This window comes from Chroicocephalus ridibundus, chromosome 4 (assembly GCF_963924245.1).
Source record: "Chroicocephalus ridibundus chromosome 4, bChrRid1.1, whole genome shotgun sequence".
Taxonomy (NCBI): domain Eukaryota; kingdom Metazoa; phylum Chordata; class Aves; order Charadriiformes; family Laridae; genus Chroicocephalus; species Chroicocephalus ridibundus.
The window spans coordinates 48213820-48239032 of record NC_086287.1 but is presented as its reverse complement, the minus strand read 5'-3'; the positions used below and the strand labels follow the sequence as shown (position 1 = coordinate 48239032).

The following is a 25213-nucleotide window of genomic DNA, read 5'->3' as shown; positions in this document are numbered from 1 at the left end:
TGAGTGGATGCACAGGCAGGAGCAATGCAAGGAATCGTAGCTTAGGTTTGTTGTTGAAAAGAAAAGGAGGCCCGTACTCAGCTCATGCAAATCAGAGTGCTTCCAAGGGAGCCTGCTCGTCTTGCAGAGGAAGCAGACCCAGACTTGGAAAGTAAAGTAAAGTGGGAATGTGATTTATCAACTCTACCAAGCAACAAGACAGCGTTAGACTCAGGAGAAGCCTGTGCTGCTTAGACCGCAGGCAATGTTTTTCATGTGGGTGCCTCTGCAGCAAGATGAGTGTGAATGATGTGAAGCGGGACAATATGGCTAAACCGGTTTGCTTTTTATTCCTTTTTTGCCTAAGGCTACTATGATATGGATCGTGTGGGTGGGTGCTCAAGGCAGCAGGACTTAGAAGTTTCAGGCTTTGGCTAATGTATTGAGATTTAGCCATCCTTTGTTTCGTTACAGCATAACTTTTTTGTATGGTGATAGGAACATCTGGGTGCCACCAGTTCTGGGGCTGCTGAAGTTCCAATGTCCTATTTGTCTGTGCTTTCGTATCCCTCTCTACTGTAGTGTCCAAGCTCTTGGGTTAGTGGAGCTGAAGGTTCACCTTTCCCATGAAACTGAAGAATTCCCTCCCCAGCTCCTTACCCTTCTGGACTTCAAGATCTCCGTACTCTGTGACATTTGCAGACATGACTTTAAACACTGTGGGCATCTCCTCCAGGCCCACATCAGAGTTCTGCGCTCCACTCCATCTCTGCCAGTCACGGTCTTGGCTGGGAGTCTCTCTGGGCAGAACAGTTGTGTATCAGAGGTATAAGAAAATAAACTTCATAAAGAAAAATATTGCCCTCATTCTCAGGTTCGGATTCAGGTTTGTGTTTCTCCAGAAGGGAGGTGGCCTGTAAGACTGGCTTTGTGGATCTGCTCAGGATTCCTCTGGCAAAGGGGGTTCCTTTGCCGGTACCCAGCCAGCAGAGGCTGCTGTCCTGCCCCTGGCAAGCAAAGATGCAGAGGGAAAGCAGCTGCATGACCACATGAGCTTCTACGTCGTGCCATTTGTGTCTCTGCCTGTTTTTCCAGTAGGGAGGAACTGATTTGATTTTTAAATGGAGTCAAAGAAGTGCAGCAAACACACACACTGTATGATATAAATCTGTTTACCTCAGGCAGCCCCTTGCTGGGAGCACTGCCTGCCGTGGGTTTTCTCAGCCCTTTGGCTAAAGCAGGGTAGTTCCCATGGTCACAGAGGGAAGGACCCCGTGAGGCTCTACAGCACTCCCAAGTTTTGTGGATTAACAAAAACAATGAAGGAGTGAAAGAAAGTGTTTCATTTCTGGTTGTCAAAAACCTTGCAGAATTTCTGTTTTTTTCTTTTAAGTGAATGGGGTGTACTTTGCTAACATAGAATATCGTTGGATGCAGGTCTGTTTAGGGAATGGCATTCACGGTGGAGAAAAGGGAAGAGATGGGTTAAGAAGCGTGTGGGCTTTGGGAGCGCTTCTCGAGGGAGCTAAGCAAACTTGTGTTTGCATATGTATGCACCCCTCTGTGCACAGTGCCGTAACTGCGTTATCTTCTGTTTCAGTCAAAGTTCTACTCTTTTATGTATTTATTTGTCTGTACCTCTAGGGTACTTTGTAATATAATTGCATATTGGGAGACACAGTCACTTCATTAAACAGCAAGCTTTGGGGGGCAGAAACTTTATTCCAACGTAGCCTCACCTAGTCAGGATTTATAGCTGCTCTTCCGATAGAAGTACTATCCTAAGTAGTTTGCTGTCCGATTCAGACATGGAGTTTCAAAACCGGTTCAGATTCCTTAGCATTTTTTCCTGGCATTAAAAGCTTACCAACTTTGATCCATGGGCTCTGCCTGCAAAACACCTGTGTGGGGTGGGGTGTAGAGCAGCACCAGGGCTCTGGTGGCACGGTAACATTTCACACTGCATGACAAGCAGGTGTTGGGCCCTGTAAATGTAACTGTGTGAGGACAGCCTCCTCAGGCCCTTCCATGTCCACACATAGCAGTCATTCCCAGCCCAGTTCCTCCAGATGGTTCCCTGAAGATGTTCTCCTTGTTTATATGGCATTCATTCTATGGAGGAAGCTTGTATGGCCTTTTTTTGTCAGGAAGTAGAAAGGTATGTTCAGTGCTTATTAGACTTGACAGGCTTTAGGGACTGGGGGAAAAAAAAATCTTCACGTGCAGAGGGATATTTTTCCCCGTATCTCACGCTGCAAGCAAAGCTAGACCTTTCTACTCCTGCAACCTCCTCTCTGTGTCTGTGTTCTCCTTTAGAACTGGAAGAACGTAAAGGGACTTAGCAGTAATCATTATCTTACTAGCCTGTGCTGTGTTGCCTTGTTCAGGTAAGAAAAGAGCCCTTCTGTATAAATATCTCTACAGGATCTGGGGGAAACACGAACGGCAGTAGCATTGTGTCACTCCATTAAAAAGAGTGCGCTAAGGAGGTGCTGGTGTTTTGCAGGAAGAATTGAATCAAGGAGCCTGAAGACCATGGAGGGAGACTGTCTGAGCTGCATGAAGTACCTGATGTTTCTTTTCAATTTCTTTATATTTGTAAGTATTTAGAATCTACTTTCTCTCTTGAATCCTCCTGTTTCCAGCAGCCTGCTGCTCCCCAGCAGGATAGGCTGGAATTTGGTCAAGTTGCCATGGTACAGAATATCCCCTCGGCTTTGCACTAGGGTTTTGCAGCATCCAAAGATGCTCGGATATTCAGAAAGCCAGCGCAGTGGTCACTGTTTTCTGAGTTATCCCTGTCCTTGGACAAGGGAGACCAGAGGGAAAGCTGTAACTAGTAATGTACATGGGCCATCTTCGAATGGCAGAAGAAATCATTTTCTAGTCCTGAGTGCCCTGCTGAAGTTTTCACTAGAAAACACAGTCATTTTCATGCCACATATAGAGTCATTCCTGGTGACCCTTTTGCTGCTTTGTGGCGGGGGGGTGGGGTGGTTCCTGTGTACCCCTTCACTGGGCTGTCCCCTGCAGATGTGGCAACGGGTGGAGACTTGATCTTTCAGCATTAGGGAAGGAGTAAACGCTAGAGTGACGTGTGAAGGAAGAAAGGTGCTTTTGCTGCAGATGTTTCGTTGAGTGACCAAGAGGCACTGAGTAGCATGTCAGCAGCAGTCACCTGCTCAGCAGCAAATACATGCCACAGAGAAACACAAATTCTCCAAGTGAACACTTGATCCAAAGATAGCAAAGACTCCATTTTTCCTGCAGCAGCTGTTTTATGACCTATCTCCCTCTGTCTTCTCTCCTTGTGCCGTGACAGCTGGGAGGAGCGTGCTTGCTGGGAGTTGGCATCTGGGTCATTGTGGATCCCACAGGTTTTCGAGAGATAGTGGCTGCCAACCCTCTGCTCTTCACAGGAGCGTACATCATGCTGGCTATGGGAGCGATGCTCTTTCTGCTGGGTTTCCTTGGCTGCTGCGGTGCCATCCGTGAGAACAAATGCCTCCTGCTTTTTGTAAGTGTCCTTGTGTTTTCTGTTGGCCTTGCAGTGTTTCCCAAGAATGGGGCGACTGGATAGTTGACACTGTAATAAGTGCATGAAAGGGTGTCTGTTACTGTAGCCATTATTCTCTTAGATAATAAATACGTTTAGGGCACTTTTACATGCAGCTAGAAATACAGAGAATTTGTTTCTTCCCTGTACCAGGCTTGAGCCTGGTGGGTATGGAGTCAAGGAGTGTATTTTGACTTTTTTAAGCTTTGTTTCAAAACTATTTTTTGTTGATGTTTTGTTGTTTTTTTGTTGGATTTTTTTTTTTCACTTTTATAAAGTGACCAAAAATGATCCTCTTTTGTCCACCCAAACCCCACAGCTCCACTTGTGGATTCATTCCTCGTTAGTTCACAGCAAAGCAGAGGGAACACGCAGAGCAAAGCATCTGTGTAGTGAAGCTCCCCAAGTCAGCAGAAATGGTGGCCTTGCATTGCAGCTCTCAGTAGCTGGTCACTCCCCTATGCAGCCTATTCTGCTCCTAAAATGAACGAGATTTGTTATCTTTGGGCAATTTTTGCCCTGCATGGTAGGGTTAAATTTCAGCCCATGTGGTCATCAAGTACTATTTGCAAAGAGCTAGCCTCTAAAATAAGTAATTTTTGACCTCCACCATAAGTTCTGATACTGCAGGATTTCCAGCCATTACCTCCTACTGGAAGGCATTACTGTGTCAAAACACAAAGATCATTAGTTTTATTTTTTGTTTTTGTCAAGTGTGACTTTGTGTTTCTCCCTCTGGCTCTGTTGGGGGTTTTTGTTGTTGGTTTTTTATTTTATTATTTGGTTTTTTTTAAATCTTGATCTTACGGTGTTTTGTTATGATTGTGTCTTGTGCAGCTGCTTCATGGTGCAAAAGAGGCTTGTCTCTCACTTTTAAACAGAACAATAAAGTCCACTTTCTTGATGTTAAAACCATTTTTTCCTAGAGATGAGCCTGGCTCCATTGGGATAAATTCCCTCCGGCACTTGGCTCACCCACCCCTTGAATTCATAACCTGCTCATAAAAGCCCTTTTTTTGGAAGGCATTGTGAGTTTGAGTTGTAGTGACTCGCGTCAGAAGTAAATCAGAAAACCAAACATGTCACCTGTGAAGTCATCAAGATCTGCCCAGAGGAACAAAATAAAATGCAAAGAATCAGGCCCAATGAGCCTGAGGTTACTTCAAAGCCTGTCCCTGTCAGTTTAAGAAACTGAATGTTTGGTGAAAAGTATTGATTGTAAGGGAATGGAAGAATAATATTTTCAGCCTGGACCATGTCCGCTGCATACAGACTGGGGACATGGCTGGACGAAGGGAGCTCTAGGCCATGCTCTTTCCTGATGGAACATCAGAGAGTTACATCCCATCGGTTTGAATGTTCCTCCTGGTGTTTTAGTTATACACCAGTGCGCTCAACTTTGTGAGCTGGACGTAATGCCACAGGCTAGGAGAAACTGGAAAAGTAGTTACTGGATGAGGAATTAGTGTTCCACTTTGACCAGGTCTTCCAGGGCTCCTGGTATCAAAGTCAACTCTGTTAAACAGCCTGCTATCTCATGTCCAACAGCAGTGAAGCACTTAGACGAGTATCTGTGCTGATATCGAGTGGGAAGAGATACGTTGCTAATTTCTGCTTTTCCAGGGGCTGCTGATGTTAAAATGCATAAAACCTCTGTGAAACCAGAAGTCTGATGGGAGAAAGTTTTAGGCATCGAAAAGGCAAACCATTCCTGAGTGTATGCCAGAGAGCCTGGGAGCACGTTGCAAAATGGAGAGTGTTAGGCTTCAGGGGGGGTGGTACTTGGGGAAAAGTTGCTAGATCAAATCAAGTCCACTTACAAAGTTGTTAAAGAATTGATGAGCCGGAGAGCTGCTGAGTGAGATTTCAGTGCGATGCATAATGTATATCTGAAGCTTTTAGTCCAAACGTAAACAGAAGATAGAAGGGACAAGACAGATATACAAATGTTTGTTCTCTAGGTTCTGGCTTCTGTGTTTGCAAGGACTTTTATTTTTTCATTAAGCTGCTTGTCTTTTGGTAAAAAACATCACTGTGGATCCTAATGTGTTGCATTAAGCACAAGGCTCTGAAGTGTTAATAGATTTCCCAGCGTTTGGATTTGGTTCACAAAACGCAACAAACATTGGCCTGCAAATCAGACATTGAATAACTTCTGGGTTGTCCTAAAGACCCTCAAACTGCAAAAGAACACCATGAAAATCAGAATCCAAAGTGCTGTTGAGCGTACAACATTTCACCACGGGACTGAATTCAGCTTTGCAGCAAGAACAGGCAGCGTGGGCTTCATTTGGCTTAGTTTTGAGTGCAGACGCCCTGTTTTGCACTCTCGTGTAATGGATGCAGTAGCCCCTGAAACTTTTCATCCTTTGCGGGTCCTTTGTGTTAAAGGCAGTTGCTGCTCTTTTTGGAACAGCATTGCTCAAACTGGAACAGTAGATGAGTTGTGAAAAAGAAACATGAAACGCCGAGTTGTGGAAACTTCTGATAAACCTGTAACCATCAGCAGGAGCCGAGGCAGGATTTTTGACGAACATGGAAGACCCCACTCCTCAGGATGTTCACCTTGGATGTGGGGGGTACCCACGTTCACGTGTGGGTCTCAGGCATGAATTTGAATGTGATGCTGCTGTGGCCCAGCCAAACCAGTTGGCTGTGTAGTGCTCTCATATGCCAGTAACCCGTTTAATTTTGGGAGGCAAAACATAATAAGCAGATTTTGACTCTCTTTAAAATGTAGAATGAGAGCAAGTTCTGAAACACTGATGATCCATCTTCTTTTTCTCATCAGCCTTAATGGCTGCTCGTGTTTTTTCTACAGTAACTGTTACAAATCTGTAATGCAGACTGCACAATGTAAGTGTGAATCAGTTTGGGAATGATAATGAAGCTTATCAGAGATAATCTGGGAATGGCTGCTTCCACTTCTGCACAGATCTGTGCTGGAGCTTGGGTGAACATGTGTCTCCCAGTAATCAGCAAATGAAATGCAATTAGCAGGGTGGCGGGATTAATCACTTGATCACCACCTTAGACCTCTTAGTGACTATGCTGAGATCCCTTGATGGATGATGATGTGAATTTGCAAAGTAACATTCATTCTCATCACTTGTTCTTTGCCCTCCTGTGGTGAAATTAAAAACAAAACAGTCTCTGAGCAGGAAAAAAAGAAGCCACTGCAGAAAACTCCAGCAGTAAGAATAAATTATAGAGTTAACTAGTTCAGCAAAATCAAGCAACAGCACTCTGTTAGCAACCAAAGTCCCTGCTCATCTGACTCTTCTTGTTTTGGCATTTGAGCCAAGGCTCGTTTTCTTTTGTTCCCACTGCAGAAGCAGGAAGGCAAATGGGACACGGTGGTACATGCACTTTTCCAGTGGGGAAAAATTGCTTACAGCTCTGATAATTGACAACAAAACAACGTTTTGCCCATTCCAAGCAGGTAGTTTGAATTCTGTCTCCATTACTGAAGTGTACGGTGCACAACATTTCAGACTGTTTATAAATCATTGCTTGGGGACCACAATAGCACTTCTGGCCCCATCTGCCTGCCTTCTGTTTCAGAAAGACCTTCAATAACCTCCTCACACACAAAAAAAACCCATATCCAGGCTTCTCCTGAGTTTATTTCTACTTGTTGCTTCAACCACCTTCATTGGTAACATGTACTGCATGTTTATTGCCCTCCATGTGATGTGGTCTTACTGGGTTCTCTGTTCACTCCTGTTTTTCTCACATGGTGCCAAAATCTGAGTTCATTTCTAAACGTCCACTCAGTTCTGTAAAATCATCTTTGCGTCTGTGGCTAATTCTTGGGATACTTTAATTTTAGAAGGGCTGACTCTCAAGTGGTGATTTCTCTTTATGGCTATAAGAACATAAAAAATGTCCATCTGGTCCAGATTTTTACGGTTCCTCAAGCCCACTATTTTGCCTCCAAGAATGGAAATAAATGCCATTTCGGGAGAGGGAGTGAGCCTGGCCACTCTCTGCTCTATTCCCATAGGAGTTCCTCAGCACTAACATTTGTCGTCTTAAGGATGTTAGAGGGCACATCCCTGCCCATTCCTTTTACTGTTTGTTATGGACTGAAGCAGCATCAAACTAGCATGAGGCATCAGTGTAATTGAGAATCAGTCACAAGGACAAGCTGGGTCCTAAGCTCTATGATGTCAGTGAGTGCTTTCCTGCTCTGGGAGACGTTTTCCCTTCAACACTCTTCCTTTCTGCTTGTGTTTTACCTCTAGCTGTGTACCAGTTTTCTGTGCCGCCTCCATACAGGAGGGTATGAGATGGGAGCCCACAGGAATCCCGCTGCTCATCCCGGGCAGGAAATGCTCCAGAGCGCCTGAGTGCTCTGGGTGGACAAGGTCCTGGGGGCAGCTCACTCACAGCTCGACGTCAGTCTCCCTGGGGATGAGACCTCTTAAGTGCATCTGATTTACCTCTGTGGGGTGGGTGGTGAAGGCACGGTGGATCGCTCAGGCTCAGTAACATCACAGAAACAAGATGCCTTTAGTAAGGCTGAAGACCAGACTTTTAGACGAAAGCAGTAGAAGGTTGCAAGGGCAACGGGATGAAAATACAGTTCCAGCTTAAATTGAACAACTACGTGCCTCTCTGTTTGCTTTCATTTATGTTCCCTAAAATTATGATGACATACGTTTGTAATGATTTTGCTTCAAACTGGATGCCCGTTTCTCTTTTGCTACCACTCAATCTGCTGGCTATTGCTTTCCGTCAAGTCTGCAATGTGCCCTTAATTTAAGGATATGAATATGCACTCTTTGGATACTGTACAAGACGTGGATGATACTTGCATAATCAACTTAAAATTATGATGGGGTGTTATCAACTTTCTGTAGATGTTCTGCATGGTTAATACTTCACTCAGTGCAACCCCATTGTGAGGAGGGAGATATTAACCAAGGCTGATTTTGTCCTGAAGTGCAGAATACTCTGAAGAGAGCCCATTTTTGGTCATAGGTGTAAATATTTGAATATGTGTCCCACTACCTCCTTGCATGCAAAATGGATCCATGATCATATTACTGTAAAATTGTTTTTGTTGTGATGAGGGGATGTGTGCGCGTATGTACATGTATGCATGTAATGCATACACCTGTGTCAGGACAATTTAACCCTGTACAAGCACCTACACAATCATAAACCTTTTCCATCAAAGTAGGCTTTACTGTTTTAACCTGGTGTAGATTTTATTAGGGGATGCTATGGGTCCTGTAGCTTTATCCTCTTTTACCTGTTAGAACCAGGTAAAAGCGGTGCAAGCTTCCATGTCTTGTGATGTGGTCAGAGAGGGGCCGTGTCTGCCCCAGGTTACTGTCTCATAAGTGTTTTTAATTGTCAGGGAAAAAAAAAGTTTCCTCAGTTATTTTTTCCATCTCTTTGGTGACCAGCAAAACCCTGTGATCCTACTACCTATTGCACACACCTAATGATATGTCTGTGGTTTTTGTTTTTTGTTTTTTTAATCTTCTCTCTTCCAGTTCTTCATGTTTATTTTGTTAATCTTCCTGGCGGAGCTTTCAGCTGCAATCCTGGCTTTTATCTTCAGAGAGAATGTAAGTATCCTGTGGTGGGCAAACTCTGAACCCCGGTGGGATTGTACCCAGCTGGAGCATATTGTTAGATGGTGGCTGATTCATTTGTAGAGCAACTGTTTGTTTCAAATACCAACAAACCCGCTTCATTTCTACCCTCAGTCTGCAGAAGTGCCAGCAAGCCAGTGAATGCTAACTAACCTGGCGTGTGCAGGGTGGATGGTTTATGTACACGGGAGATATACGCTGGGGGGCTACTTAAATTGTGAAGTTTTTAGAGTCTTCCTGATTCTTTTGCAGCCAAACCAGCTGCACATTCCATCAGAGAGAAGTTTTATAATAAAGTCACACTAAGGTTAAAAGCAACTCTCTTATTTTTTCAATATAGCATGTGTTTAATATTAATGGTGGTGAAACCTGTTGTTTTCCCAACAGAGCCAATGGTTGCTCTGCAGTGCAAAAACTCCCTTGTGCACCTTCTAATCATATTCCTTCTTGAATTCTCCTCTCAATGCTGCTTGTAAGACATCCCTCCTGACCCGCCCTGAGCAAGCCTCCCCATGTCCCATTTTGAGGCACATCAGTGGATCCCTTGCATATTGCCCTGCCTACGAGTTTCTGGTCCTTCTCTCCACAGCTTCATGTGATGTAGCCTCTCTCTACTCTGCTGCTATGCATATTATTATATAGCCATCATCCCTCCCCTACGCTACTAGTAAGCTTTTACTACACCAGTAGTGAGCACAGTCTCATTTGTTTCTCTAACCAGCAAGGGTTTGTGAATTTCTTTTAGTATTCCCACACGTGCAAAGAAGAGCCTGACTAAACTAGGTCCAGCCTTCTCAAGTCAGCCCATCTTTGAAATATAACTCTGAGTGATGGCCGTGAAAAAACATTGGCCAGTAGAGGTGGTCACTAATGACTGCTAGTATTTATTTTGTTTATTTGGCCTCTTCCAGTAGTAAGAGAACATACAGTACATTCCCTGTACTGGACGTGACAGAAATGTGGCAAGAGCATAGAAGGGCCACGTATAATGATGATTTTCTTGAGCCAGGATATAATTTTAATTTTATTGATATAAAAAGATTTTGATAAGCAAAGAATCAAGACTTGGGAAGCTCACAGCAAGACAGTGCGGTGTTTGTGCAGTAGGATGGTCTTGGGGGGAGGCAGTGAGAGGATTTTTTTTCCCCTTTATAAGCTGACGGTCTTTTGTCTTGGCCTCAGATCTGAAGGCAGTGGGGAAGGCACGGCACTCTGTACACAGAGCGGGTGCCCCATTCCAGCTTGGGCTTTGAGACTCTGCCCTCACGGGAACAGCTACCACTCCATAAATAGGTTTCAGCGTTGGGGGTCTGGTGTGTTCTGGTCATTACAGCTCTGCTGTTAGGAGTTTTTAGAGAATTCCTTTGGTTCAGCACAAGCAGCAGACTGCACACGTAGAAACTGCCCTGCAGACCCAGGTACAGGCTTCACGACAGAAAAGGAACACGGTCGCTGGTGAGCAGGGGCTGGGCAAGCAGCCGGCTGCTCCCACCTCCCACCTTCCCTGTGGGAAACTGGTAAAAGCTACAAGAAACTCGACAGGCTCGCTGTGAGTCCTGTGTGCTGGGTGACTGCAGGGCTGGCTGTGTCCTCTCCACCACAAGGAGCCTGCTTACGTCTTGCTTCTGGGCAAAGCATCAGTACCTTCCACTCCCATGAAAGCTGTGGGACACATGAGAATACGTTACTTGCAAGATAAGGTCACAGTGGTTATTCTAGACTTCCGTGGCATCTGGCGGTGTTTTGTGAGATAAAACTTGAAGGGGAGCAAACTTCAGTCTTTCCTGAGCTTGTCTCCTTGTTTGCATCACCAGCTTCCCACTCTGTCAGAATGACTGACAGGAAAGGCTTAAATGGGAGGGAATGAAGAGTGTCAGATCCCAACATAGCTGGAGATGGCTCTATGCAGAAGTTAAACTCAGTCTGCAAATTCTTATTGTTTGTCCTTTCCTTGGGTTTCTTCTGAAAAACAAAAATAACAAACCAACCTTGTTTTGCTCTTGCTATATATTTTGGTGGTAGCTCCTCTGGTTTGGCAACTATTGTGGCTAGTTTTGCTGTCATCTTTGGGTCAGGGTGAGACTAGATGGCTGAACAGGATGTCCATGGGGACAGGGATGGTCCTTCAGTGAACCTTCTTCCCAGTAGCAATTTAAGGTCAGGTTCAGATGTGCTTTTCTCTTGCCTGCGAAACAAGTTGCTTTGAAGGCGTGTGGTGGTAAATGCACATTTAGGCAACCTAGATTTCTTGGAAACTTACCAAGTAGGTTTCTGTGGTGGTCATTGCACGGTCCGTATGGCTATGGCCTTGCTGGCTGTATAAAATGAGACAAAAGGGAAAGATACGCCATATCTGTTCACTTTCCAGATAATGTTCAGTGCTGCTTTCTCTTGTACAGCGTGTTACATCCAAACTAGCCCCCAAACACTCAGCAGAGTTAAATTATTAATAGCTGAGAGGGTGAAATAAATTAAGAGACAAAAATGAGGGAGAAAAGAGATGTTTTCTGCTGAGGTTTGACATGAGAGGAAGAGTCAGTGAAGCAGAGTGTGGCGGTGGGGTGAGTGGAAGTGGTATTAACGATGGTGAGCTACTGTGGTCTGCAAGTCCAGCTGGACTCTCAAAGAACTATTTAAAAGCAGCTGTGGGAGTACCAGAGTTTCTCTTCCTTTGTAAAGGAGGTTGTGGAGGGTTGAGAACCCTTTTCATCTAGAAGACCCCCCATAAAATAGTGTCTTCCATGAACAATAGAGAGAGGCTGGGGAAGAGCAATTTGACTTATGTTCAGGAATTTCTCTTTATAAGCCCCTCTGAGGTCTGGATGGGGAAAACCCTGGAGGAATATTTGACTCTTTTTTTCTTAGTGAATTGTCTTAGCAAGCAAGCAAGTGGGGTGGTAGGAACAGATTAGTTCAGTGGCAGGGCTCTGGACGGGGTCAGGATGTTTGGATTTTTAGCCCCTGTTTTGACACTTAATAGACAAGTTGCTTTAGTTCCTGTTACCTCTGTTTCCTCAGAATAAGGCAAAACCTAAAAAATATGCACTGTCCATCTCTCCTTTAGGAAGCTGGTGTCACTTTAGGTGGAAAGCACTGTGGAAGAGAGAAGTGCAGGACCAGTGACTGTACCTACAGTACAAGCACTGTGCTGTGTCAGAAACGTTGGGATGCTGCAGGCAGATGCATCGGGAAAGGAGTGTGCCCTGTTTTCCAGGCAGGCTCTAGGAAGCCAGCCTCTTGTACAGCATTCAGTATTCCTTGACACAGTGAGGAGAAGGAATGACATGACACATGAGAAGGCTGTGGCCTTCCCGGACAGTGCCACCACACCTGTGTTGTACAGAAATGCCCTCTTTTTCCTAAGTCCCTTTCATCTGGCTGCAGTAATCCCGGCCAAGCTATTTTTTGAACCAGTTTGACCAAAAAGTCCCACTTCATTCACTGGCATGTAAAGGTACACATGCATGTGCTTTTTCTGTATTGGAGACGTTCGCCCCCCAGAACAGCTAGAAAAAACCACAGCTGAACGGCTCTTTTTTGCTCATGCCCGTGGCTGGTATGACTGTGCTGTCAGAAGTGTGTGCCAAGGTCTGGTTTTATTAGTAGGTCCTTTGCTCCCTTCTGAATAGTTCTTGCCATGGTACTCCAGTGTGCACCCACCCCACCGGGGCTTCAGCGAGAGGGGGGCCGTGGCCATGTGAGCAGGACTGTCTTACTGACTTTTATCCTCCTTTGTCAGCAATTTTTTGAAAGAAGAAAGATGCTTCTGCTGATTGATTGATTTTTTTTTTTTCCCTTTACTCTTCCCCCCCGCCCTCCCAACACACACATTTTTTCTGAACTTCAGATGCTCAGGACAAATAGTTTAAGAGCAACAAAGTGGAATCAGTTATTTTCCTGGCAAACTTACCCTTCCAGCACTAGGCTTTGTTTTAGGCCAAGTCTCGTAAAAATCGCACACGAACTCTGAACCATTTCCTCTGGGGTTGCTGCTGTCAAAATAAAGGCTTCACTTTATATTTAAATGACTCTTTTGTTTTAGACCCCGCCAAAGGCAATCGGCTGGGATTATTACCAACGGTAATATCAGTTTCAAAGTCTGCGCTTCAGAAACAGACAAGCATCAAAAAAATGTGCTGCTGTCTCTGCAGGGTAGGACGCTGCGTAGATAAAGTACACAGAGAAAGGAAAGGAAAGGAGAACACTGAGGACATATTTCAGCATCTTCTAACCTGACCTTCCTCCAGTGCACCCAATTCCCAAAGGAAAAAGCCACGTCCTCTGGTATTTTAATATTCAAAAGCAAGAAATGAGATAATATCTGTCTCATAAAAGTGATTCAGGAACTTAGCAGCGTATCTAATTGAAAGGTAGTGAGATTGAGCTACCTGCATCATTCAAGTCTCTGTGACAAAGTTTTATGCGGTATTGATTTAGTCATTAATATTGGCCTTAGTTTGTATTTGTAAAAGAGAAGTCGATACTAAGTCATATTTGGGGGTCTTTCAAAGAGTCACCACAGCCTTCTCTTTTTTCCTTAAATTTTGTGATACAGTTACAAAGGAAGGAAACAATTTTGTGCTCGTGCTTTTGTGCCCACCCGTACATCTCATACAAATGTATGCGTATGTGCGATATTTCACGTTGCATATCAAGAACCCGAAAGCAACTTGTAGCAGTGTATGTTACTGAGTCTGCAGGTTAATTCCTGATCCTGCAAATACGCAACACTAGAGCAGTGCTGTATCCAGCCGACTCCAACCCCTTTCACTGAGGCTTTGCAGTGGCAGAGAGATTTTGCCTGTGCGCGTCACAAATCACAAGGTATTTTGGAGAAGGGACCACACAAGTCAAGACTTACTGGGAACCTGAAAAGGGGATTCCTTGAAGTCTTCATCCTGACATGGTAGAAAGCCGACAAGATTGAATAGGGGTGTTCAGTTTAACAAGACTATTAGGTTTGTATATTTACTAGTCCTCCAGAGAGTGATCCTAAGTAAATGTAATTTCAAGGTGTCTAACGTTTTTGGGAAGACTCCGAGCCAAAATGTTCGTTCAGTTTTTCTATTTTACTGTAAATGTGAACAGGAGTAAATGAAATTCCATAATGAAATTCCATTCATTTATATTCTTGACCTTAGGAAAAAATGTTTAAATTATCTAAACACTGGAAATATAAAGAGGATTTTTTTCTTCATGTGTGTAGGTCAGTTTAGGTAATCTAAAGCTCTGTCAGGGAAATGGTCTTTTCTTCCAATTCATAAGTTGACTTGAACATTTCACATTCCTTACATGTTTTTTACTTCCTTTTCATTCCCAGGAAGTTTCATATTAGGGCTTCATTCTGCTTCCTCACACACGGAAGTAAATTCAGAGCAGTTCCCCTCTCATTAGTGGGAAGTTAACTGGTTTAAAATGAAAAATGAGGGGAAAATCATGCTTTGGTTGCAGACTTCACGAAGCATAGTAAGTTAAACTACTATTTGGGTGTGGATTTGCAGATCTTTCTAAAATCTGTTTTAGTCCTGTTTCAACTTAGGAAACGTTTTCAAATAGTGCTGAAAACTTAATAAACCAACCAGCCTTTAAGTGTAAACATATCTTACAAGTATAGATATAATTCAATCCCTTGATTTCATAAGCAACAGTTTTATTTAACAGGTACTGTTCACCCTGGATATAGTTATGATTTAGTTTGTCCTCTGAGCTTTGCAAAAAAAACCCAAAAAACGAAACAACCGAACAGCCCCCAGCATTCACAGAGGGAGCTTTGGGAAGCGCTTGGAAAAGGTGTTGGCAGCGGCCTTTATGTTTCCACCTCTCTGTGTGTTTCAGCTGACCAGGGAGTTTTTCACCAAGGAGCTGAAGAAGCACTACCTGAGGAACAACGACACGGATGTCTTCTCTTCCACCTGGAACTCTGTTATGATCACAGTAAGTCAGGCCGTGCCGGTCCCACGCTCAGCGGCCGTCGACATGGTGTTCAGCCGGCACCCTCAGCTCGCCCAGGGTCAGCCTGCTCCAACCCCCCTGTCCCATCGAGCGGAGCGCTGGGGTTTGTGGTGGTGGTGGGAGGCAGATGAGAATTCGGCTGGCAGTCAGACTTCCTCGAAGTGAGCCACCATCCGTCCTGAGAGAGATGCTCCCAGTGACCGTGCCAGCCTTTGTGGTTTGCCAAAGCCTGAGGCGTTTGACCTGGCCGGGTACCCCCAGCTTTCAGCCAGTGGGCACAGAAAGCCCTGGAGCTGTCTGCAACTGAATATCGCTGCGCTTACCCTGGACCTTTCACCTTGCAGACTACTTCAGAACTATTCCCGGCCAACAGCAGCCAAAACCTAATGCTAACGAATGGCTTTTTGTTGGCTCTTGTGAAATGGGTTGGTAAGGTGGCAGATTAGGCAGGAGTGTGCCTAATGGCATATTTTCAGTATAGACATATTGGCCATCAAAACTGACTTTGTTATTACAATCCTAATCAGGCAGGTTAAAGATCGACTGTCATTGGAATTGGAGTTGTTGCGTGCGTGCGTTCTGTGCGTGCGTGTGTGTATGTACAGATGTGGATTTAGTGCTCAGTACAGCCCACGGTGTATCCCTTCAGGAGTGAAGAGCAGGATGTCAGGCTCTGCAGATGAAAAGTCAATTTTAATCTTAAAAGAAAAAGATGATTGCTGCCCTTCATGCTGATTCAGGACTTTAATAAAGACATTTCCTTTTGCTGACTGAAAGGAGACAGAGTCAGAGTATGACTGGAATCCTTAAAAAGGACCTGACTTGAATCCTAAAAAGCGACCTTACTTGAATCACCCAGCAGTGCCTTTGAGCAGCGACAATCCTGACCATTAGCTGTGGGGAGGAGCCTGGATTGTACTGCTGGCTCCCTTACAGACTTGCTGGGTGATCTCAAGCAAGTCATTCTGGATGTGCTCCAAAGCCCTGTGTAGTTCGTGGCAATATTCCCAGTGGTACCTTAGAGCCTACAGTGTGACATGGGAACAGTGGGACTTTATAAAAAGGCTTTAATGAAACAGAAGCTCCAAGGTACAAGCACAACTCACTTCTCGGGAAACAACAGTCATTTTGTCTCTGCTTTGACTAAAGCTTTGATCCCTACTAAATAGGTCTTCGCTAGAATTCTCGTATCAGGGCAAAGTGTCAACTCTGTTTTCCTTTCTTCTCTCTCCTTAGTTTGCCTGTTGTGGAGTGAACGGACCAGAAGATTTTGAAGCTGTCCCTCATCTTCCACACTCCTCTTCGGAGTCGGTGATACCTGAGGCTTGTTGCCAGCGAGAGCTCCAGAGCCGGGAAGGGAAGTTTGTCAACAAGGAAGCCTGCCTCACGGGCATCGAGAGGTTTCAGAACCGACAGGTAAGGGAAGCCGAACACCAGGAAAAGGAGTTCCACAGTGGACAGAGAGATGGCTGGGGTGGTCGTGGGTAACTAGTGAAGCGGGCAGGTCATGCCATTCTGACTGTAGCTCACATCCTAATTGCGCTTCTGCTTTTGAAGCCATGGCATAGGTGTGATTTTGAAAAACCCCTTTCATTGTGTGCACTGCTAACTCCATGCTGTGCTGTATCGGCAGAAATATGAAGATTTTCCCAAGGGATTGAAAGGTGGGGTGGAAATTTACATCAACTTTTATTGTGTTCCCGAAGGTTAGTACTATCTCTGAGAAGTTAATTCTCAAGCCAGCACAGATCAGCGAGGATGGGATGGAGTTGGCTCTTACTGGCTGCGGTAGTGGCTCCAGTTTAGTTCACAAAGACTCCTCATCAGCAACATAAGAGATCAAGGGTTAAACAGCCACAGAAAACCATGTCTGTTTTCTAAGGAAGAGAAGTGTTGGAAAGCTGCATTTCTCTGCTCTTTTGCTCTTTACAGTAGAAAAAGGCCACCTCTTTTGCCAGGCCTCTTGACTTGGTGATTTTTTCCACTACTAGACTGGAACAAGACAGTTCAGCATAATGTCATAGAATCATAGACTTGTAGAATGGTTTAGGTTGGAAGGGCCCTTTAAGTTCATCTAGTTCCAACCCCCCTGCCATGGGCAGGGATACCTTGACTAGACCAGGTTGCTCAAAGCCCCATCCAGCCTGGCCTTGAACACTTCCAGGGACGGGGCATCCACGACTTCTCTGGGCAACCCATTCCACTGCCTCACCACCCTCATAGTGAAAGATTTCTTCCTAATATCTAATCTAAACCTACCCTCTTCCAGTTTGAAGCCATTACCCCTTGTCCTATCACTTACACACCCTTGTAAAAAGTCCCTCTCCAGCTTTCTTGTAGGTGCCCTTCAGATACTGGAAGGCCGCTATAAGGTCTCCCCGGAGCCTTCTCTTCTCCAGGCTGAACAGCCCCAATTCTCTCAGCCTGTCCTCATAGCAGAGGTGCTCCAGCCCTCTGATCATCTTCGTGGCCCTCCTCTGGACCCAGACCAACAGGTCCATGTCCTTGTGCTGAGTACTCCAGGTGGGGTCTCACAAGGGCAGAGTAGAGGGGGACAATCACCTCCCTCGATCTGCTGGCCACGCTACACTGATATCACAGTCATATTTCCTTACATTGTCACCAAGATGTGAAGTTTAAGAAACTGTAGCAAAGCTCCTGACTGTGTTCACCTCAGCATTAATAAGCCAGCTGAGCTCTGTACTGACCATACGAATGAGCCTCTTTTTCTCTCCAGGCTAAGCAGCGGTCCTCTTAGCAGCACCTGGTAGCAGATTGTGAAAGAGAGTAAAGGAGCTGGGAAGCAGCGCGTGAGCTGTTCCTCGTGCGGCAGCTGGAAATAGTTGGCAAAGGCACTCTGGGTGAGAGATCATAGCAGACAGCAGCGTACTGCTTCTGCCAGGTCTGATTGACGTGAATCGACGGGAAAGAGAGAGCGGAGGGAGATGATAAACAGCAGGGAGGGAAAGAGAAGCATTTTGAGAAACAGGGTTAAAGCAGGTAACTGATTTAGCTTTCCCTAAGCGGTGATGCTGAGGCCTACCACTTCTGTGGGAAGGGGAGGTTTCCTCTGAGCCCTTGTCACCGCAGAGTGTTGGTGGAAGAAGCAGTGTGCACAGCGAGTGTCACCAAACACGCAGTGAGGTGCTTCTGTAAAATGGGAGAGACACTCCCAAGCACCTGATGGCTGAAATCAGGCATTCCTGGAGCAAGTCAGGCTCTTGGGGCACCATGCTGGTAGGACAGTGCTGGCCACACTTGTGCTCCCCCTCATTTGTACCCAGCTGAGCGGGGCATGCTGGAAGTTGGGTTAAGGTTGGAGCTCTGGCAAGCACCCAAACATTTTGTTGCTAGGCTTGATGCTGTTCCCTGAGAATTGAGCTGAAGCGTGGCCAAAACAGAGCTGCTGCTGAGCGGTCTCATGTTGACAAGAACGTGGTTTTAGCAGCTCGGCTGCTGCCCCAGCGGCCTGCGCTCCCTGCGTCTGCCTCGTCAGCGGGTGCCCTCTGTGCTCTCCCTTGCTCTTCTCCGGTTGTGTCTCGCTTGCAGCGAGCAGGGTCTGGCGTGGACACCAGTAGGTAACTGTTGTGCTGTCTTTGCAGTTCAGACACTTTCTTTTTGGGTGGAAGGAAAAAAACAGGTGATTGAAACACCCCAGCAGTATGGATGGGATTAAACGTCTATTGTGTGAAGTATATGCTCAGTGGGGAGGAGAGCTACTTCTTACAGTGGACAAACTCCAATCTGCTTTTCTCTTTATGTGTGACCTATTTGCAGAAATTTGCTGGTGGCTTGGAATTTTAGTCTGGGAGAACTGAGGCCAGGATATTTTCTGGTGATTTCCAGAAACTTCCTGAAATCTTTGCACAAGATCTAACTGTTAATGAATGCTATGAGAAATAATAAATGACATTAAAGATGACGGTGGCTACACTGCATAAGTGGAAGGATTGCTGTAGTGCATGGCCCTGAGTTCTTAGTGAAATCAATTCTCCTATAGCCAGAAGATCAGCAAGTGTTCATCCATGCTCCTTTGGGTGAAGGCACAGAGGAATGGTCCTGAGGTGTGAAAGAACTGCTGGCTATGAGAGAGGATTCAAGAATCTCCTGCCTTGGCTTTAAATAAATCCTCCTTATCCCTAGCCAGCCTGGGCTGTCTGTCATCTGCCCCGAGGGTTCTTTCCTCTGTGCTTAGTCTCTGCCCTTTGCGGAGGAATGCCTCTCCTCTGCTGCTCCTCTCGGCCCTGCAAGAAGACACAGTTCCTTGTGGTCAGCGAGGGGTTGTGGGTGTCCACCGCTCCATCCCACTGCAGCAAAACCTTCCCTTCCTTGGCACTGTCCTGTGGGTCTCTGCCTCCTGTGCTGTGGGGCTGGGTGAGGGGGTGAGAGGGAGCTGTGCCTGCATCCGAGAGCACCTCTTGTACTAATGAGGGCTCTGCTGTGAGAACAATGCGATGTGTTGCTGTCATGTCCCTCTCTCAGTAAAAAGGGGGTGTAAGTGACTTCAGATTCGTAAATTCTCAACGGTGCAGACTAAGGTGAGATAAATCTCAAGGTCCATATACAAACATTTATTAGCTTACCAAAATGGTTGGTATAGGTCTTAACAAGTCCACGAGAATTGGTTAGGTATATAACAAATTATGGCAAGTGGTGAGGTATACATTGTGTTACTTAACAAGAGGTATAGGACAATTCATGGCAAGTGGTACTTAAGGTTGAACTTAAGGTCGTTACTTAACAACTCTAACTGTTACTTAACAATTCTAAGAGAAAAGAGAAACTGAGGGATAGAGAAAGGGAAAGACAGAGAAAAAGACAAAGATAGAGATCACCACCGGTCCTGGTTCCAGCGTCTTTTTCAGGGAATCTTCCCAGGCATGGCATAATCTTCCTCTTTCTTGGAAAAATTTTCCCAGGTGCAGTCTTCTTTCTTGGGAAGAATCTTCCCAGGCGTTATCTTCTTCTTTTGTTTCTTCTTTGTTCCCCCCTAGGGGCACGTATTCTCCCCTTTTATGTTTGCTGAATTAGCATGGTCCACCCCCCTTGTCGAGGACAGCCTCATCTCAGGTTTCTCGTGTTGCATGATTTGGGTGGAGAGACGAGTGCCATAGTTATATGTGTTTAGCATGATCTCGATAATCTTCATTAGCATATGCAGGGCTGTGTGCTTTCATATGCATTTTGCGGGTAATGAAGCAAAGGTCACTCATCGGACACAATGGCCTCGAGAACTGAGAACTACCAAGCTCATCACACGAGTGGAAGAACTATCCTGTCTTCACAAGACAGTTCTCCCACACTTTCAGGCACCAGAAGTGTTAGCCTTATCAGTTCTTTGAAGGCCAGGCCTGCATTATTTATTTCCGTGCGAGTGTTTGAGGCATTCCATTGAAGGCTTGGAGGGCCTTCTGCCCCTTGTCAGGGAATTTACAGTCTGTCTCTTACAGCTGCTCAGGTGTGTCTCACCACGTTTTGTCCTTCCTAGGGCTGCTACACTGTGATCCTGAACTCCTTTGAGACCTACGTGTACCTTGCAGGAGCCCTTGCCATTGGAGTGTTGGCCATTGAGGTACTTACTGTTGTGTGACTAGAAAAAAAGCAAGTGTTGGTAGATGTCCAGGTGCTCCCCCTTGCCAAGGGAAGCAGCTGCTCCTGTGGAGTGCCGGCAGGTTATCAACTTGTGGGTTTAGTTGCCTAGAAGGAGCCGGCTGCCTGGTCCTTTGCCACAAAAGGCAGGGAAATACGGGGTGCCACAAGCCTGCAGTGCCGCCTCGTGTTGGCCCCGCTGCAGAGCTCGCACCCTGCCACGCTGGCCACAGGGGCTTTGGGGACCCACCGCCTGCCCCAGGGTCCCACACAGTCACTGCCCTCATTGCGGCAGCACCCCAGCAAGCTGACTAATCTGCCACTTGGTCAAATTGTGCCTTTGCTTTAAAAGTTTTTGTTTAGAGCCTGAAACTGTATTAGCTCCAGAGCATATCCAGTCTGGCTCTTTGGTGATGTTTCTGAGGAACCGGCTTCCACCAGACACATTAACCCAGAAGTGATGTCCCTGCAGTATTTCTGGGGCAAGACCGGGTGCTTTCCCCAGTGTCTTGTCTTGTGCAAAGGAGGACCTGGGCAGAGCTCCAGCAGCCCCCACAAAGGACCCACTGTGCCTGGGCAGCGGAACTGGTGTGTAGAGCAGGGACAGCAGAACCTGCTCCCCTGAGACACCAAGGGCGGTTTGGGAATGAAGCCAGGCTGCTGCTGTAGCCACAAATAGATTGGGAGACAGGGGAAGAAGGGGAGGGATCACCTTCAGGGGGAAAAAAAAGTTTTGCCACTGCCACCCCTGGGTGGTGGGAAGGGTCCCCCTTGCTGCGCCACTGACTGCTGGGCGGGAGGGAGTGACAGGAGTGGCCCTGGGGCCAGGGAGGGCTTTGCAGATCTTCTGGAAGATGCAGCTGACTCTGGTGGTCTCTGTTTTGTTTTTGCCCTCTTCTCCCCCCCACCTTCCAGCTGTTTGCCATGATCTTTGCCATGTGTCTCTTTCGAGGGATCCAGTAAGAGGTGGCCCATGAACCACCATGTTCCCCATGTACTCAGAAGAAAGAAGGAAAATCAGAAGAAGCAAAACCTGAAAACACCCAAAAAACTTTATTTTTTTTAACAAAATGGGGTAGGGGGGGAAAAAAGAAAAAAAAAAAAAGGGTTGTAATATATGAATGACCAAAAGGATTGTACTTCAGGGGCTGGAACTTTGAGGTGATGTGCACTACACTGTACACCGGACCCTTGCCCAGAGCCACCTGCAGCAGCCGTGGAGCAGGAGCCCAGCGCAGCTGATTGCACTAGAGACTGATGGAGCCGGCAGCGGGGAGCGGGAGGACAAGCACAGCTGCCTCTCCTGCAACGCCTTGCCTACCGTTCGCAACTTTAGCATGTTTTAGGCAGCAAAGGACTGAAGAACCCCCATGCAGGGACTGGATAAGGCGACAGGTTGGCCAAAGTCTGTGACGGTCTAGGTGGGTTTGAAACAAGTAGCGGTGGCTCATCCCAGAAGTAGGTAGTCATTGTTCGCGTGATTCTGGCTTTAGTGCCCAGCCACAGAATGAAAACACACATTCTTCAGTGGAAGCTTTGGCCCCATCACCTGAAACTTCTCAGAGAAGTCAGGCGCTTCAGTGAGGCCGGATTTTCTCTGGAGCCCCAGGCAGGGGCAGCGTGGTCTCACTTAGCGATGGGACTCAGCTAAGGCTGGCTGATGGTCAAGAGTTTGGTGCCTACCTTTCTGTTTTTGCTAAGATTTACTGTTCCTTGTTGTGAAAAAGAAAGAAGAGCAAATAGTTCCCTGCTGTGCTCCCATCTCCTGGCAAAAATAATGGCTCTGGTTAAGAACCATTGATACTGCTGCCTTCCTGAGAAGGGGAGGAAATAGTGTTTAAATCTTGTCGGCCTTTGCCTTTCCTTTAATACTTGCAGAAAACGGTTTGTGGTGCTCTGTTAGCATAAATATTTGCAGTGGATTCCTGCATGCTTTCCAGCCCTAAGGGGAGTTCCAGGCATGGTGCTGGATGGAGGAGGCTGAGGTTTGTCAGCCGCTGCCATGCTGTTTGCCTGAAACAGTCTTGTGGCGTCACTTCAACTCAGAGGATTCCCACCGAGATGCTCCCATGGGCTCCTGACGAAAGCATCGAGTCAGGATTGTTTTAGCCTGCCTGCTAGTGGAGAGTGTTTCCTCCCTTGAGACGGTTTGAGATTTAACTAATATTATCATCTGCTTAATCATTTGGAAGTGAACTTCAGAAAGATGCCTGAGACTGGACCTTAGTCAGAGATTAAGATGGAACTGCTGAGGCCCCAGGCAGGCTCTAGGGGCACCCAGGGTGCAGCCAAACCGCTAGCTGCTGCTCCAGTGGTCATGGTTATCGACCCAGACAGGTCACTTGGTTTCTTTCCTCTGGAAGCCTCAACCCCTGTTGCCTTAATTGTTCATCTGGTCACTCCCGGACCCCCAACTCATTGTGCTTGGGGGAGGGCAGAAGGGGCTGTGGTTTCTTGTTTCTCTTAGGTCTTTTTACGGATTTTATAGGCTCAGATTATGGAGCACTTTTATATAGGCTTAAACCAGCCCCTCTGAAACCCGTATGCACTGGCAAGGAAGGCGAGGGGGCAGAAGGCAGCAGCGATGAACCTTGTGCCCGGGTCTGGCAGCAGCAGGTGCCCTTTGCCTGGGCTGGGTCCCTTCAGCTCTCCCAGTGGCACCGCGCAAGCTACAGGGAAGGAAGGAAAGCAGCAGAAAGCCTGGTCCATAATAGACAACGATCCTGGCTAAGCGTCCAGGTTGTGGAATCAGGATACTAAGGAACAGGAAGAGGCATTAGAGCTTTTCCAAGCTTCATTTGCAAGCAGCAATTTGCTCAGCGGCAGGAGGGGGCCTCGTCAGGTAGAGCTGCAGCCCCCCTGTGCCGCAGTCAGCATATTCCAGCAACGGAATAGGAGGCCGGGACTGCTGAGCGGCCTCAGATGTTGCGTTAAACCTTGTGGAAAGCTTTTCTGAACTATTTCCTTCTGGATCTGCTTTTAATGAGGCATTTTAGCATTAAATTCTGGTCTGTTGTTTAATGGAGGAAAACAGCTTTGCTAGCCAAAACCCAGCAGTATTTGTTCCCGACAGCAGGTGCTGCGCTTAAGATAGGAAAAAATCTGTTGCATCTACTGGTCTTGTAGGGAATGGGCTGAGCAGGAGGAGAGCTTATCTGTTCTGCTTCTGCCTCAGGAGCTGGTGTCAGCGGCTGTTCTAGGAGTTCCCAGGGGAGGAACAAAACCCGGAGCAGAGATGGTAACGTGGCTGGAGATGAGTGAGAGAAGTTGAACAGCCTCTCCCAGTCTCCTTTTTTTTTTTTTTTTTTCCCCTTTCCCCTCAGTTTATTTTGCAAAGGCCCGTCTCAGGTCAGAGCCTGGCAGGTGAATACCCTGATTTGTGCATGGTGGGTGGCTGAAGGGAAAAACAAAAAGCCTTAAAGCCTTTCTCTGCCACCAGTGGCACGAGGTAAAAACTGTCAGAGCTGAGGCAACCGGACCAAAGCAGCCAGAGTGCTAAGTGATAAACGCACATGCCCGAAGCAGGATCTCTGCTGGTTTATTTCTCTTTGGCTTTCCTAATTCTGTACTCATTGCTTTGCCCGTTTTTAGCGTTCTCACTGTCCCTTTCTCCCTAATGGTAGTCCCTGTATCTTCAAAAAGATCTCTTACTCGTCTGCTGTTCTGGCTTTTGCGCAGCTGTTTCTCCTCTCTTACCTTCTCTGCTCCCCCATGGCTCTTTTCTGGATGAAGACTTCACATCCTCTCCGCAGCTGGCTAGCGTGCCACTGGGAGCACAGCGTGAAACCCCAGCAACGCCCAGGCAGCACGTTTGGAACAAGAACTGGAGATAGCTGTAGCGATACGGGCAAGTCTGAGAGGACCTGTGGAAGTTGGTAACAGGCAGAAGGAATTTCCCCCGGGGGAGAATTTAATGACCAGGCAAGCCCAGAAACCAGACTCCCACTGTATGGCGAAGCATGTAAATGTGTTGGTTTTTGTCCCTTGGTTATATGGCTGCCCCCTCTGTTGTACAGTAGTTTTCAGAACAGTAGGCAGGAGAAGCAACTGTATTTTTATATTTGTTTTTAACAGCTCTGGTGAATATTTTGGGGTCAGGGGCTCAAGCTAGGGTTCACAGCTTGCTGGAGAGCCCTGGGCAGGCTGGGGACCAGAGGGAGCTGCCACCTCCGTCGCTGTAGCACCGTGACCACGGCCCAAGCACCTTGGATGGAAGTAGTAGAGAGCAGCCCGTGCCTGAAAGCCCGCAGCCCCTCTCGGCGCCCCTGCCTCCCCGCTGTTATTTAATGCTCAAATGACTGTCACGAATGCCTGGGAAAAGGGCTGAGTGTGAAATAATGTTTGAAATCTATTTTAAAAAAAACTGTAAATGTTCTTTTTATTAGATAGTGGAGCTAATTTATCCTGTATTCCCTACTGTAATGCTTTTTTATATTGAAAGGAATTTTTTTTTTTTGGTAATATAAACCAGAACACAAGCCTGAAGCACTCTCTGCACGGTTTTTGTGTGCGTTTCTTAAAAAAAAAT

The 25213-nt window shown here is 46.4% G+C and overlaps 1 protein-coding gene across 6 annotated transcripts in view; it reads left to right on the top strand.

The window, feature by feature from the left end:
- TSPAN18 (tetraspanin 18) overlaps positions 1-25204 on the top strand; it is a 128270-nt gene extending 103066 nt beyond the window's left edge. For 5 of the 6 annotated variants that reach the window (XM_063332137.1, XM_063332134.1, XM_063332135.1 and 2 more), the window contains 7 exons: positions 2486-2577; positions 3302-3496; positions 9043-9117; positions 14980-15078; positions 16333-16512; positions 20585-20668; positions 21601-25202. In XM_063332137.1, coding sequence (XP_063188207.1) covers positions 2515-2577; positions 3302-3496; positions 9043-9117; positions 14980-15078; positions 16333-16512; positions 20585-20668; positions 21601-21648 — 744 coding nt within the window. In that variant the 5' untranslated portion in view covers positions 2486-2514 and the 3' untranslated portion in view covers positions 21649-25202. Of the gene's footprint in view, positions 1-2485; positions 2578-3301; positions 3497-9042; positions 9118-14979; positions 15079-16332; positions 16513-20584; positions 20669-21600 lie in introns of all 6 variants that reach the window. The other variant, XM_063332139.1, reaches the window with a different exon arrangement.
- The last annotated feature ends 9 nt before the right edge of the window (positions 25205-25213 follow it).